The 16,049-nt window shown below is 35.6% G+C and overlaps 1 protein-coding gene across 1 annotated transcript; it reads right to left on the bottom strand.

Annotated features, from left to right (window-relative positions):
- Positions 1 to 23: 23 nt before the first annotated feature.
- On the bottom strand, positions 24 to 15,325 carry LOC149424468 (uncharacterized). Its single transcript, XM_089651589.1, has 7 exons — positions 15,136 to 15,325; positions 13,734 to 14,051; positions 13,056 to 13,362; positions 10,497 to 10,754; positions 8,686 to 8,848; positions 6,771 to 6,968; positions 24 to 1,456 (listed from the first exon to the last, which is right to left on the bottom strand). Exons 1-7 carry the CDS (start codon positions 15,160 to 15,162, stop codon positions 1,429 to 1,431), a joined length of 1,299 nt encoding a protein of 432 aa, XP_089507715.1. The 5' UTR covers positions 15,163 to 15,325; the 3' UTR covers positions 24 to 1,428.
- Between the last annotated feature and the right edge of the window lie 724 nt (positions 15,326 to 16,049).

The following is a 16,049-nucleotide window of genomic DNA, read 5'->3' as shown; positions in this document are numbered from 1 at the left end:
TAATATAACTGCTCGAATTACAACCTAATTTCAGTTTCCTGGCTTATACAGGTGGGTGAAAAGTAATCTAATCACCCTATGTTCTTTTGCTGTAATTTTTTTTGTTTATGGAAAAATTTGGTATTGCTTGTTATTCCACGTTCTTGAGGAGTAAACCGATTTATGTCTAGTCGATTTGTATTCTGCGTTTGTTTACTTCACAAATGTCAAAACCGAATTGACATTTGGCGCCATTCGCAAAAGTTATAGCGTTTTTCAATAGGGTGATTACTTTTGCCCCACCTGTATGTTTTGCTATTATTTATGTAGGTATCTAATGAAAGCTGTCAGCATTGAATGGAAATCATGAGACATAATATATATTCATATTTTCTTCCTAGTAACATAATGTGCACATAATTATTTTTGAATCATTATTTGACGATGGTTCTAACATTCATAACGGACTTTTTTGACAGCTTTTTAATAATTTTCTGAATATACATATGTACTGAATTGGTGAAATAAGTCAAGTTATTCAGCTTGAAAATATTACAATATAGTTTAGATTTAACTAAATAATAATACAACCTTTTTTATATTTTTGTGCAAAATGTGCAATAATAAATATTAATATTTTTAAATTCCTCAAAGTATTTTCTATAAAATCAGTATGTGTTAATAGAACTGTTTTCATTTATTAAATTACTTTTCCATACATACTTTTTTTTTCTTAATTTTCTTACAAATTCATTACAAATTTATTTACTCAAACCTTTTTAAAAATTGCCGAATACCTTCACAATTCTCTCATATTTATGTATGTACATAATTCAGGAAAAAGGGGATTACAAGAACCTCAAAAATAAGGTTACCGTTTTGGTTCACATAAACTTTTTTTTATAAACTAATTGCTTAAAAACTTGAAAGACCATCCTTCACAGCAATCAATCCTCATAATCAAAAAATTCAATATCAAAGTTAATATATCTAGGAAGTTAGTCTTGCTTTTTATTATTTGTCAACTACTATAATAAAATAATCGTGCCTCATAATAATTAATAACTACATTTAAGAAATTAAACATGGATACTACAAAACTAAATAATATTTTTCAAAATCAACAAATAATGTGTTACATTGCGTATAAGTAGGTAGGTATTACAAAACAAATAGCAGTATTTAACTAAACCATGGTTAGTAGATTTGATCCCATAATTGATATAAAACGAATTCTTTAAAATAATTTCTAATTCTCTTTTTTTTTTACTCGAAAAACTTGCAAATTTTTTTGTTTTCTTCAAATGTTTCTCTATAGATAATATTATTTATAACTACTGAAAAACTTTCTAATAATGAAACACTCTAAATAATACAGATGGGGCTTTTAATAAAGTCTACTTGAAGGGAAACTACTCCAAATTATAGCTGGGTCAGGAGAAGGTTGCTTCAAAGTCGGGTTGTTCTATTGTAGCAGCTACACAATCAGAAAGAAATCAGTTACATTACATATATTATATGTCATCTTATTTATTGTACATATTTTGTCTACTACCAGAAGAGATATCCAATTTAGGTTATATGAGCTATTCCTGGGTCGATCAAGAACCACCAATGATCGATTTGGTCACATTTTGAAAAAAAATTTAATCACTTTATCGGAGAGCTGTCTGCTCAGTCAGCACTCGTGGTGGGCGTGGTGAGCGACCATAGATGTACAATTTTGTGGTAACCGGATAACTCAGCAAAATAACAATTCAACACACCTTTAAAAAGTGATGTAACAAAAACTAGGTTTCATGGGTTAGGTTTTTATAGATTCGTTTTTTTCATCACTTTTATTGACCTTATATCACTTTATAAAGGTGTGTTGAATTATCATGGAACCCGATTTTATAGACCGGGAGTCTCGAATCTCGTTGAAACAGAGAAATAGAAATGATAATAATCATGTATTGTTTCATAGTGCTTTCACACAAACAAGTGTTCTAAACTTACACTTTATTTCATACATACATAAGTGGTCTAAACTTACACTTTATTTCATACATACATACAAAAATCACTTCGCCAGTGGGTCCTAATCGACACGGATAGTGTAAAATTATCGTAAGTAATATCTGGTATGCATAATTCCAACAGAACTCAGGATCAATTAACAGATATTACTAGTGCAAGGAAAATATTATTTATAATTAAGCGTATTCTATAATATTCAAACCAAAATTAAAATGAATCTAGCAATATTCTACCTAAATGGTTGTTATGGCCATTTAATTTATTTACTTTTCATAGTCACCATAAAACAGTTGATAACCAATATATACATTATTAGATTAATGTATTAGATAATAAAAATATTGTGATCTAAAGGCTCTTATTATCGAGACAAAGCTAATTTGGTAATCAATAAGTCATAAAACATACACACGCATATTCATGCTCGATCGAAATTGTTAACTTGCAACCATACTCGTCGGTGTCCACACACTCGAGCAGCTCGACACAAGACCACTAAAACTCTCAAATCAGACAATCAAATCGTAAATTTCTGTCAAACAGTCGAAGTACAATTACGGTCCTTGAATCTTCTTACATCGAACAAAAAAGCATAGAGCGAGAAGGTACAAACGTTGAGACATGTTCGAATGAGCGTAAAACCAATGAGCATGAACGAGCGTAGGTACTTAGCTAGTGTATGTTAAATAATATTTTAAATAATAGACACACTATTGTTATTATTATAATATGTATTCAGATGTGTTTAACTGAAGTAAATTGAAAAAATATTTAATTTATTAATTCTCACAACCAATTTAGTCCTGAAAAATAATTTCTTATGTTTGATAAGTATGTATGTATCTTCATTCGTCATACTTAAGAAGGACACAAATAAATTTAGGTTAGAAAACGGGATTCATTGCTTCTGGTAGTCTCAAATGAAATTCTTAATTCTTACGTCTCAGAAAAAATTTTGGTGCAAAAAAAAAATGGTTTCTTGCAGTTTAGTCTCAAACTTTTCACCAATCAGTGGCGGCGTAAAGGGGGGGCGGTCCGCCCCGGGTACCAAGGACCAAGGGGTGACAACGACAACACACTTATGCAGCCAAATAAGACCTGCGTCACACACAGCTATAAAAGCGCAAGCAGATATCTTTTGAACCGCGAGCGCTTATCTTTTCTACCGTCACACGACGCCATAAAATATTTCTTCCTATGGTAGGAGAAGGAGTCAGACAAATTAGAGAGCTGCCACGAAATTCCATTTCTTTTTACTGAATTGACAGCTGTCATCCGCCCGTTTAGGCAGTTCCATAATTAAAATGCTCCGTAATATTCCTGGCACGCCAAAATCTATCTTTTAGAGGGAATAGAGAGGGAGTTACATCAGATAATAGAGGAAATTTCTTAGAATTAGTTCATCTACTATCTAAATATGACCCAGTGCTAAAATAACACATGCTGAAAATTGAACATGCCACCTTTATAAACCGAAAACGGGTAGATTCATATTTGTCCAAAGACATTAAAAATGAGTTCATAAACCTTTTGGGGAAGGAGGTGAAAGATAACACTGTGAACGACATAAAAAAAGCTAAATATTTTGGAATTATTTTTGACAGCACTCCAGATAAATCACATGTTGATCAGATGAGTTACGTGATCAGATATGTTAATATTCAAGGCGATCAAGTTGATGTGAAGGAATCATTTCTAGGTTTTTTCCCTATAGCTGGAAAGACTGCAGTTGATCTTGCTGAAAATATCCTTACACAGCTGGGGAGTGATAATTTAGACATACATCTATGTCGAGCTCAAGGATATGATAATGCTGCAACCATGGCAGGAATTCATGGTGGTGTACAAGCAAAAATCAAAGGACGCAATTCGAAAGCGTTGTTTTCGGCTTGTGCAAATCATTTGCATAATTTATGTGGAGTGCACTCGTTTGGTAGCGTTTCTTCAAGTTTAACTCTTTTCGGAACTGTAGAAAGAGTTTACACGTTCTTTTCATCATCCACACATCGGTGGGAAATATTAATGAAAAATGTAGGCGTGTCCGTTAAACGGCTATCAGAGACGAGATGGAGTGCTCATCACGACGCTGTTAAACCTTTGAAGAATAATTTTGAGACGCTTGTATCAACACTCGAAGATATGTGTGATCCCAACACCAGTAAAGAAAACGTTGAGACAAGGAAAGCAGCATCAACACTCATACCAGCTTTGTGTGACTTCAGTTTTCTTTGCTATCTTTCCTTTTGGTGTGAAGTACTAGAAGAAGTTAATCAGATGCAAAAGTATATTCAAACATCTGGGCTATCATTAGAAAAGAGTGTAATAAACATTAAGGTCCTTAAAATTAAGTCAACGCAATCAAATAGTGGAAAAGGCTATTTGCTACGCAACAAAAATACGTGAGGACTTTGACATTCCGATTGAAGGAAAAAGAGGAAGGAGGAGATTTCGTAAACGTATGCCTTGAGAAATGGCCCGAGATGCTGGTCTTAAATTACCAGACGAGCTGCAGAGAGCAATGTTAGACTGTCACGATAGATTTTACAAAGAACTAGACCATCGTTACGAGGCAATGGATTTTATTCTGGTTACATTTAGTGTTGTTCAGACAAAAACGTTGGTAACATCACCAGAAGGAGATCTTCGTGGAATGGTTCCAAATTTATTAAAAATTTACGATGAATTTTCAGCAGAGGATATCGTGTTGGAGATATTACGATTGAGGCGCCATTTAGAAGCCGCCAACATTTCTGCCGACGAAACAGTTCAATGGACTACATTGGAGCTCCTCAGATTAATTGTAAATGGGGCTATTCTGAGTCAGTTCCAAGTTTAGCGCTGTGTCTAAAATTTTTTTTGACAATCTGTGTTTCGGTGGCTTCATGTGAAAGAAGCTTTTCAAAGTTAAAATTAATAAAATCTTATTTAAGATCCACAATGAGCCAAGCGCGACTAACCAATCTTTCGATTTTATCAATTGAAAGAGACAGGAAAATAAATGTTGATAATATCATCAAATATTTCAGTAAAATAAAGTCTCGTAAGCATGTTTAGTATTCGGTGTTTTATTTTAAGTAGGGGTGCTCAATACAAAACCGCCCCGGGTGCCAATCTACCCTACGCCGCCACTGTCACCAATACATGTCAAATCCTAATAAAATATTATGTACTTATTAAACATAAACTATGAAAGGAATATAAATATCCCTACCTATGTCAATTTTATTGGGTAGTCTACCTCTATATATATTATCTATTTAAAAATATGCTAAAAATTTATTTCATTCGTCCACAATTTTTAACAATCTCACCCTAAATACTTGCTGTGAATTAATTTGAATAAATTATCAACTTTTTCTACATGTATGAAGCCACACCTTTACCAATAGCCACGCCTGAATACTAAGAATTAGACTGCAAAAGCTCAGTAGGTTATTATTTTTTTTTTAAAGCGGAGACGGTTTACACGTAGTTCCCGTGAGCACTTAGGCCATAGGCCCATTGTGCCATCTCCCATTTTACCTCAATCCTTTAACAACAACCCAGTCCCTTTAATAAAGTTCACCAGGGTTGTCATTGGGTATGTGGCTATGTCTTCTGGTTCTACTGTTTGTCTCCCCAGGTATCTGAGTCTAGTTCCCACCAGGGCAGGACATTGGCACCACAGGTGAATCAGTAGGTTAAGTATATTAAAATATGACACAACATTATTTATTTTTATGCAAAATTTACTTGAAATGCTATTTTGATTTGGTTGTATGCCAGGCACAATTTCAAGAATCAACTGTCATTTGACAATTTTAAGTTGAAGTTGTATGTATCACAGCATATTCATACTAAATGGCAGATAATTCTACACATAACCAAACCCGTCAAATGAATTATAAAGTCTATAGCATAAAAAGCCACATGGAAGTGGAAGGTACTCTCAGTATCACCCAGGTGAAAGGACCACGTTCAGAATCGAAACATTTTTTTTTTTTTTTTTTACATTAACTTGACACAAGAGCCCTGAGTAAAACAATTTTCCTCAGGGCCTATGTCATCTTTGGGGGTGCTGTCTGGAGGGTCTTTTAAAGAAATGGCTGAAGAGGAAGTTCGGGGGACCAAAAAGGTATAAGGGGTGGGTAAAAATCTTGGGATAATTGTGTCCAGGAGTGATGGGCATGTCAATATATCTCTCCCACTGCGGTGTAAGGCGATAGATGGAGAGAGTATGGCTAAAGACGTCACAGGGTCTCCCTCGACCGGTCTCTTCCGATCACGCAGTTAGTGGACAGATGCATCTGCCACCAAGACCTGGACCAACCACACCCCACAATTATGGGCACCCCTTCTAAGTCACCTACAAGCAAACTACTTGGGAGAGATTTATGGCAGAGGTGTTTATTATCCAATGAATAGTTCCCGGGGCAGCGGTACCCATATTGAATGACTTTAGCCACGTTTGGTGACCAGATCTGAAGAGCAAGTTAATTCCCCAGCTTCCTCTTCCCCATCTCTTTCTGCTCCCCAATAATAATAAAAACAATAGTATTTGGATGATTTTTAGAGTGACGTTTTTTCATGAAAAATCACCTGCAGGGCACTGCCGCCACACATCTTCAGTGCCATAGTCCTATTACCTCCAGACATTTGAGAGCATTTGTGACTTTATATTAAAAGGCATTATTATTATTAATGCAGTGTGTCATTAAATATGAAGATTATACTCATCACGCAAGACATTCGGTTTTTTCAATAATAAAAACGTAAATACTTGGCGGCCATACCTTTCAAGCAGCCGCCGTTTGAGTTCAGGTGGATATGTGACATAGATGTAGTGCTCGTTCTGTCCGAGGTCATTCAGGTCCGCCACGGTGTAGTACTCCTCGCTATACATGGGACCCCCGGGCCCCCCTGCCCCGCGGGTGGGGGAAGAGTGGGCGGTGGCGGAGGCGCTGTTGCTCTCCAGACTCTTGTCATCCGAACTTTCAATAATCAAATATCATTAACAACACACTTAAGTCCTACTTTAATGTCGGGAAAAGCATTTTAAACCAATTTCTTTCTAAAACTAAGGTGAATCTCGCTTAAGAAGTTTTATTTTTGGTTCCTTAAAATTTCATACAAAAAACTGCTAAAAAAACAATTTTTTTCCCACAAAAGAATTTTTAGCTAAAATTGCTTCCCCACCTAAGTTTTAAAAATTAGGCGAGGAATCCATCACAAATGAAAACTAGCGGCGAAATATACCTGAAAATGCCCTTTTTTACGAATGTCATAAAATTTATCACTTTGCTATTATTGTCGGCATTCCGTTTGAAAGTGCATTATAATTAAGGCACAAAGGAACTGCAAGCGGCGTTTCGCGCCGTTTGTACTTCATTCCTTTCCTGTATTTCGCGGCTCAGCTTGCAGAAATTTTGTCATGTTTATATGTAGTTTTAGAAGTTCGGCAGTAAAACCATCATAAACCGAAACTAGTGTCACAACATGAACCTTCTTTCAACAGTCATAAAATGTACAACTTCATTGAAGCAGATTATGCGAGTTACACAGTATTAGCTCGAGATTTTTAGTTGAAGTATTGATGTTGTAGCCGGAAACAATAAAATATTATTATTAATTTAAAAATACATAATTCTAATAACCATGTGTCCCTTGGTCTAATACTAGAAAAAAATCTTTAAAATGGCCAAATTTGGATCACACTTAAAAGTTTCCCCGCTTCAAATTTTTTTGTGCGGTCCCTTGGAAAACTTCTTACGAAAGTTTTACTGTATATGCACATAATTTATCAATTTAAACTCACGATGAAAGAGAAAGGGGCCTTTTTGGCCTGGAGCTCTGTATGCCACTATATCAAAAAATCAAAAAAGTATATGCACATGTATAAAAAATGTGATAATGTCCACCACATCTTATTATTATTTTTTTTTTTTTGTCTAACAATGAATCACTGAATAGATTATGTATTCCCAAAAGTATGATCTATACCGATTTGAAATAAAACTGTCGTCTCCAGTTTACATAAGTATGATCTATACCAATTTAAAATAAAACTCTGATCACCAGTTTAAATAAGTATGATCTATACCGATTTGAAATATAAAACTGACGTTGCCAATTTACATAACTATGATCTATGCAAATTTGAAATAAAACTAACGTCGCCAGTTTACATAAGACCTTTCAACTCAAAGAAATTAATAAACTCTTAATTAAAATTTACAGAGCGTGAGCAACAATTTAAATACGAGTACAGATAAATCAAAATAAATAGATTCTTGGTTTTGTAGTGGTGTACTATATCGTATGGCTACTGAGGAGGGTTACTGTAAGAGGGGATTGCGGGCTGATTTTTCAAACTAGTTTGAACCGATTTGAGGAGTGCTCACTATACTATCAATGTGCACAAATATATACAGATGTACCCTTTTTAAAACAATTTGCTTGTAAATATCTAAGCGCGAAGTCACACTTACCAGTTACACCGGCTGGTTTTCTTCGGCCGGTGCTAATTTGTATGGCAGTGTCCATCTTATGTATTATATTACCATATTAATTCGCACCAGCCGTCGAAAAATGAACAGCAAAAACCGTCGATGTCTTCGCGCTAAGGTAGTTTGATGGCACTTTGAATTAACCGAGAGAAGCAAAAATGTAGAATTAAAGAAAAACTGTTGTCATCTTTAAAATACTTACTCAAAGAGCACCCATATAATGTAGTAGCACATACAGATACCAAGAGTGAGGACGGTGGTGATTCCGATGACCAGCGGCCACGGGAAGGGCCGCACTGTGGTGGCCGCATCTTCCCAGTAGCGGTCACAGCTCAGGTACCAGCAAACAGCTCTATTCATTTCCTCTGCAAGTTTACATTATAACCCGTACATATTTACATTATAATACAGTCATATCTGTTTTATATGCAAGTTTACATTATGATACAGGCAATAAAATCATTTAACAATCGTACACTCAATACAAAAATGAGGGAAACAAAAAAAAATTCACCTTACAAAATTAAGATACGGATTTAAGAACAAAAAAGGCGATATTGCCAAAACTTTGTCTTAAGAATAAAACGAATACTCAAAACAAATATTATACACAAACGTACCTCCCAATTATACACATACCGTCTAGTTCTTTATTACTGCCTTTATTATTTTATTTTACTATTATTTAATTCTTGATATTCCACCTAACACCTTGAACGCCATTGTGGAAATGAAGAAAAATTACCATTTTAGATTTGAAAAAAAAATACTCAGATGGCATCGGCGACCATCAAAACGTATTCCTTTTTTTTTTTACCAAAATATTACATGAAAATCAAGAAAATTAAGGTTAAACGCAACGCTCGTTGTATTCTACGTGTTCACAGATGGCGTTAATTAATTAATTTTGTTTAAATACGCTTCTGCAAGGTATTGCTTTACAATATTAAGACAAATCATTTGTTTGCGCCCGTATATACGCAATATGAATATGAATAAATAGTTTTGTCCATATAAAAACTCAATTCTATCGAGAAAGGCATACAAATACAATATTGGATTGAATCATCGGTAAAATATAGTATTTGTGTGCCTTTCTCGAAAGAATTAAGTCTTTAAACGAACAAAACTATTGATTCATATTCATATTGCGTATATACGGGCGCAAACAAATGATTTGTCTTAATATTGTAAAGCAATACCTTGCAAAAGCGTATTTAAACAAAATTAATTCATTAACGCCATCTGTGAACACGTAGAATACAACGAGCGTTGCGTTTAACCTTAACTGCGGTCACCGGTGACAGTCATGGCGCTATGGGAGAAAAATGAAGTTTTTCGTTATGAGGTCACCGGTGACCTACATGGCGTTCAACGTGTTAAGTTCATTTTATTTAATTTTAATATGTTCCATTTTATTTACATACATATATCATATCCTATAACATTATAAAATAGAGGCCTTAGCATGTAAGCATCCAGTGAGCCCAAAACCTCCAAAAGGCCTGGACACACATTCAAAGCAGCCTCCTAACTAAAATTGGATTTTACAAATATTTTCATATTCATTTTTCTTTCATTTTAATCATATTTATTAAAACTTCTTAAAATGTTTTAGTTAATTTAAAAAAAACATTTTTTGGAGGTTAACATACATGTTAGGAAGCTGATTTGATTCAGTATCCCGGCCTTGTGATCTAGGAGGTTTTGGTGAAGCCCTCATTACCAAATAATGTTCGTTTTAATCTACCATCTAATTATCCATCTACCATTTTTATCTTTAATGTATCAATAATAAAAAAATACAGTCAGTTCTTTTTTTACAACATTTTGAAATAACACGGTCCAGAAAAGTTTCACCACCCCAGCAATACACTACTTGGTGTGCGAGAAGGAAAACGAGGAAACAATAATATCCCTACGATGGGTAGGAAGAAACACTTTGTATGTATTACGGTTGTAGCAGCTGCCTATTACGTTAATTGATGAAAAGTAAGTTGACAGTAAAATTACCTTCGATTTCTTTGAAATCATGCACAGACAGATGGATAATCAATCCAGCTATGCAGTCCCTTACAAGTAGCTCACACCGAATCTTCAGTTTCTGTAAATCTTCTGGATTGCAGTTTGCTTTTAGTTTCTGCAGTTCAGAAATCCTCTGCTGCTTTTGGTCGACGGGTGGAAGCGCTGAGTCGACCATATCCTTGTCACAGAGCTCCGTGGTGCTGTTTTGGTCACCATCATTCTCACTGGCTTTCCCTTCACTTTCATCTGGAATTATTACAGAACAGAAGTTATGAATAACATTTATACATTATTTTTTTTTTAAAAAGACATACCCGGCTTACGAATAACCTGACAATAATTCGCAAATCTCCTTTTACCACAAAAATATTGCTTGTGTCGTACTTTGGATTTGTTCCTGAAGTCCTGGGGAGACTCAAAAATTTTAGAGCACGGCTGATTACGGAGGCAATTGAAATTCACAAAAATCCCATAAATATTAATAGAGACGATGGAGCTAAGCTCAGTTCTTGATATCCTGTAATTGACGGCTACACTAGAACTAAATGCAGAAAACCACTATAAATTATACGTTAATTTCAGCTCTTAGAGGGTTGGAGCTGGCAACACGGTATCACATCTTCATACATAAGCACACATTTCACCACAACCTTAGATTACACATCTGCCCTGATGATGGACACTGCAATGCTGTCCGAAACGTTGGCTAAAGAAGGAGGTAGCGCAACACGGCATAATACCCCAAAAACAAGTAACTTTATTAAGTAATACTACATATAAACACAAAATATTTTATATGAATAGTTTTACATAGAAACCAGAGTCAAGTTAGAACTATACAGGGCCTGCAGACACGTTAATAGTATTCAACTGCTGACCATGTACAAATCGCAAGTGCGTCTCACTGTTTAATTTGACAGCCACCTCTGGTCTGGAGCCCCAAAATACTTGAAAAAACCCTTGACTCTGTACTGAAACGGGCTGTTCATTTGATATATTCCCCTACAACAGATTGCAATCTTTAGACAGCAGGCGTCAGATGGGAATATTGTCTTTCTTCTACCGGTATTTCAATAGAAGTTGCTCTGAAGAACTTGCGTCAACAGCTCGGCTCTGGAACGATTGGCCGGCTTCACTCATTCCTCTCTTCCAAAGACCCTCCACATTGCATCCCCAAAGATGACATCGGCCCTGAGGGAAATTATTATTCTCAGGGCAGGGCCGGCCCTGTGCAGGCTCAATTAGAACAGTCGGGTCCGGGTGCTGACTTGCCAAGGCGCTAACAAGCGAAGGAGCCATGGTGCTGATAATACCTACCACTTAATACAGCGCTCTTGTATTAGGTGGTATCTAGGTTTTAGGCCTCAGGGCCGGCCTTGCCTCAAGGCCTCTTGTGTGGAGTTAATTTTAAAAATAATTCGAGCAATGAAGAAAACACTTAATATGAATCGTACAAGGGCCCCGTCAAATCATCTTTTTGAAGTGAAACTTCTTTACGCGCGTCATGCAATTTCGAGGACCGGAGTAAAACCGACTCATGACCGAAACGAAAATGCGGGTACCCCCACCACCGATTAAAGTTCATTTGATCTAGTCAAAGTTTTGAAGTAACATATAAATGCTTCTTAGCTCATCCCGACAACTGGCGTTGGTGGTGTAATGGTCAGCATAGTTGCCTTCCAAGCAGTTGATCCGAGTTCGATTCTCGGCCATCGCACATTATTTTTTTGTTTTTAACGCCTTTTTCATTCAATATCTTATTTTTTAGTAGGTCAGAACATTTTTTAAAAGAAAATAATATTGCAAAATAATAAAAACACTTATCTCACTGTGATAAAACATTACTCCGCTAGAGCGCGCTTTGCGTTATTGTGTTGGATTAAAATTATTATCTAATCCGTATATTATGATAATTGTATTACATTTATTTAATTAATTTATTTATTTTGATAATATGTAATAATTTACAGAAAAAAAAATTAAAACTATCTCCCTCTGATAAAATATCCGTTCGCTAGAGCGCACTACGCGATCTTGTGTGGGATTCTATTTCTGTACATTGTACATTATTTTTAAAAATATATTATATTTTGGGTGTGATGTAGGTAACATTATAAAACATAACAAGCTCTCATATTTTCAGAACCTACATAATATAATCAATTTATGCGGCTTTGCTTACAGTTGGTGCTCAGCGTGGTTGGCTTTCAATCAGTTAAGCGAGGTTCGATTCTCGGCTGTGGCATTTTTGAAGTGAAACCTTGTTGAGGTGGGGGAGCCGCTCACGAACGTTCTCTCTCTTCTCTTCTTTCCTCTCTCTCAGACACCAGCGAACTGCGCCACGCCAAGCATCAGCTGAAACTAGAAGTTTCACTTCTGTCTTGCGTAGGCTTGACACACCCACTTTTTTTTGATTGAATGCCACCGCACAATGGGTCTTAGATTGAAATATCAGGTTTTGTCCCCAGTAGTTTAGTGCCCTGACTGTGTCACCATGTAAGATAGTAAGTGTTAAGAATATAACTATTTCCAATCTTAAATATTTACCTTCAACGCTTTCAGAATCTTCATCCAGCTTGGGATCTGATGTTCTGGGACAATTTCGATGTTCTTCTATCCTTGGTCTTGACCTTAATTTACTGCTTTGTTGTTCATTGCTTTTGAGGAATATTCTGGCCACCTCTCTAGGCCCGGAGGTGGCCAGGGCTGTACGATACACGGTAGCTTCTTGCCATATCTCTATATCGGTGCTCGGAAGGACATTGCCTTCCGTGCCCAAAGTTGCATCTTGAGATATCAGCACCTGACATCTCATTATATCGCAGTAGTCTGCCAAGCAAACTGCATCTTCTGCCTGTAAAAGTAATGATAATATGTAATAACATTGACAGGTGAATTCGAAGGGTGATAGATTTTTCCATGTGGTATATTAATGTGGTTGAAGAACATCCATCAGTAAACATTCCTGTTGAAGGTTTAGAAAGCTCTTCTAGAAGGTTGAGGGCAGGATAGTCGCCAACATTATTTGAAGAATAGGACCAATCAAACAAGAATATTTTGATATCATTTCACAAGAGCTCCCCTTGTAGTCTGTACTGAGTACAACTAATAGGGAAACTATATCGCCACTCGGTTGGGCAACGTTGTGAGCTGAATTATTCTCATATTTATTTTTAAAACATTACTTTTGCAAACGAGTTAGTAATATAAAATGGAACATCTTACCTTGTTGATTTTACTCTTGTGTCTGTTATCAAAATGCATGTCCAAATATTTATCTTCATAAAAGGACTTTCCACAAAAGCCGCATGTCCATTGGGAGGAGCGGTGCTGGAACTTGGCGGCATGCTGGGGGCCGAAGATGTCACGTAGCGGGTGGAAGGGGCATTCTAGAGGCAGCTTCACTTGATGTTTCTCTAGGACAGGCACCCATTTGCTTTGAACTATCTTGCGAACTATTTTAGCATTGTCACGAGAGCAGGATATCTTGAAAACTGTCGGGCCTGGCCATGGTATCAGTGACAGCAAAAATAATACTAAAACCTGTTGAAAGAAACAACATTACCAACTTTAACCACAATTTCTCAATTTGACAAATAGCATGGAATTCTAAAGATTTTAAATTTGATGTTAAGAAGGTGGTAGCACCTAGACAAATAAATTATTTACTTGTGGAACAACCATAATTTTTATTCTCAATGATATAATATTATGATAAATTATGTCTTTGAAGTTTCTACATTCCTCGAGGTTTTGCTCAAACTTTCATTCAACTGACCTTTGTAAAAATAGTTCGAAAAATATATTTATTTTTCATTTTAAAAATTATTATATGTTTTTCGTAACATTTAGGTAATTCATCTTCATAGATAACCTAAATAATGTGCATAAAATGATCTTTCTGTTATTATTTACGAAAATCTTATAAAATTATTATTTTGGTCCCCATGGAATCATTTACTATTCAATTAAAAACTATGAAAGATATTTTGAGTATGGGTACCTTCCACGAAAGTTAATAATAATTGAAATAATATATTACAAAAATAATTGCCCAAAATATTTTGCATTTGAAGTGGATTTTTGCCATTTTTTCAACCTTCATTCGTATACTTGTCAGATTTTCTCAAAAACAATACAGCGTGGAATGATTCATTCAAAATTTAGGCCAATTTCGTGGTTCGAAAAACACGCCTCAATCAATAAAAATTATGTTTATATTAGCCAGATACAAATTTATCTACGGGGTGAATGCGCCTGAAAAATGCCGGGCGGCAAAACGTACAACACTAAAGTACACGCGCCCAAAAGTTTATCAATTTTAGCATATTTGTTATAATTGACGTCATCACAGATGTAGTTAAGATTTTTTTAATTATTTTTTTTGTATTTTTTAAACTAATTAAATTGAATAAGGAAAGCATTTAAACACATTAAATATGTGTGTCATATTCAATCCACGCTAAGAACATAGCATCTAAGCGTGAATAAGCGTAAACTGTGTACACTACATCAGTTAAGAGTTTTAATAAGCCGCATTATTGATTCTAAACCCCGAAAATGCCATTCGCAGCGACCCAGAAGTAACGTAGTAACGAAGTAAGAAATACGAGGTTCACAATCTTACCTCCAAAGTAAATGATTTGGTCTTCATTCATATTATCCTAGATTACGAAATAATTTGATAGCCTTCAATGTTGCGCCGATTAGTAAAACAATTTGTCAAAATTAAGTGAATTATACACTCAATTATCACAGGAATCACACACCGCATATATGATAATACATACACACATGCGTGGATGTTCTACGCTTCTACTGCCCTCTACGAAATTGTGCACCACTCAGTGGGGTGGCAGGCGGCGCAGGGATAGGGCGGGGGCGGGGGCGGGGGCGGGCGGCCGCGAGGGTTGTTGCGGGCGCGGGCTCGGGCGTGTAGCAAACTGAATATTCTACGCACGCGCACCTCTAGCATTTCATTAGTAATGGAGTAATGGATATGGAATGCTAAATCATTCATTCGTACAGCGGAAATAGCAAATTATATTCTGGGATGTAGGTGGTTATAATTGTTTTTTTGTTAATTAATTGAATAATAGTAATTTACCAGGTAAATAATAATGTAATTTTAAATATTTATGTTGAGGGATCAGTAGGATTTATAGGCCCTGTTAGAAGTTCTACCGAGCCGAACCCTCTGATATGAAAATATCTGGAGACGGTGAATTTTTTTTCCCATTTGATATCTGGTGATTTGACGTGTTGTTGTTCTTGTATTGTTTTGTATTTATTTTACTTATATAATGCACTTACATAGTGTTGATTGACTAGCTGATCATTTGTGGAAAAGTGAGTGGAAGGGTTAAGTTTTTCCTTTGGGGAAGACTTAACCCGGACAACTAAATCGGAAGTTTAAAAAAAAAATCTTACCAGTTACCCCATTATCCATAAAGAAAACAAATAAAATTAGAATAATGAAAATAGTTTATTCTATAAATATGATTCATTTTTGTATCTTTGAGAACCCAGATTTTTATTTAT

This window comes from Hesperophylax consimilis, chromosome 4, assembly GCF_061612785.1.
Source record: "Hesperophylax consimilis isolate HC1 chromosome 4, BYU_Hcon_1.0, whole genome shotgun sequence".
Lineage (NCBI taxonomy): Eukaryota > Metazoa > Arthropoda > Insecta > Trichoptera > Limnephilidae > Hesperophylax > Hesperophylax consimilis.
This window is presented reverse-complemented; position numbering and strand designations above follow the sequence as displayed.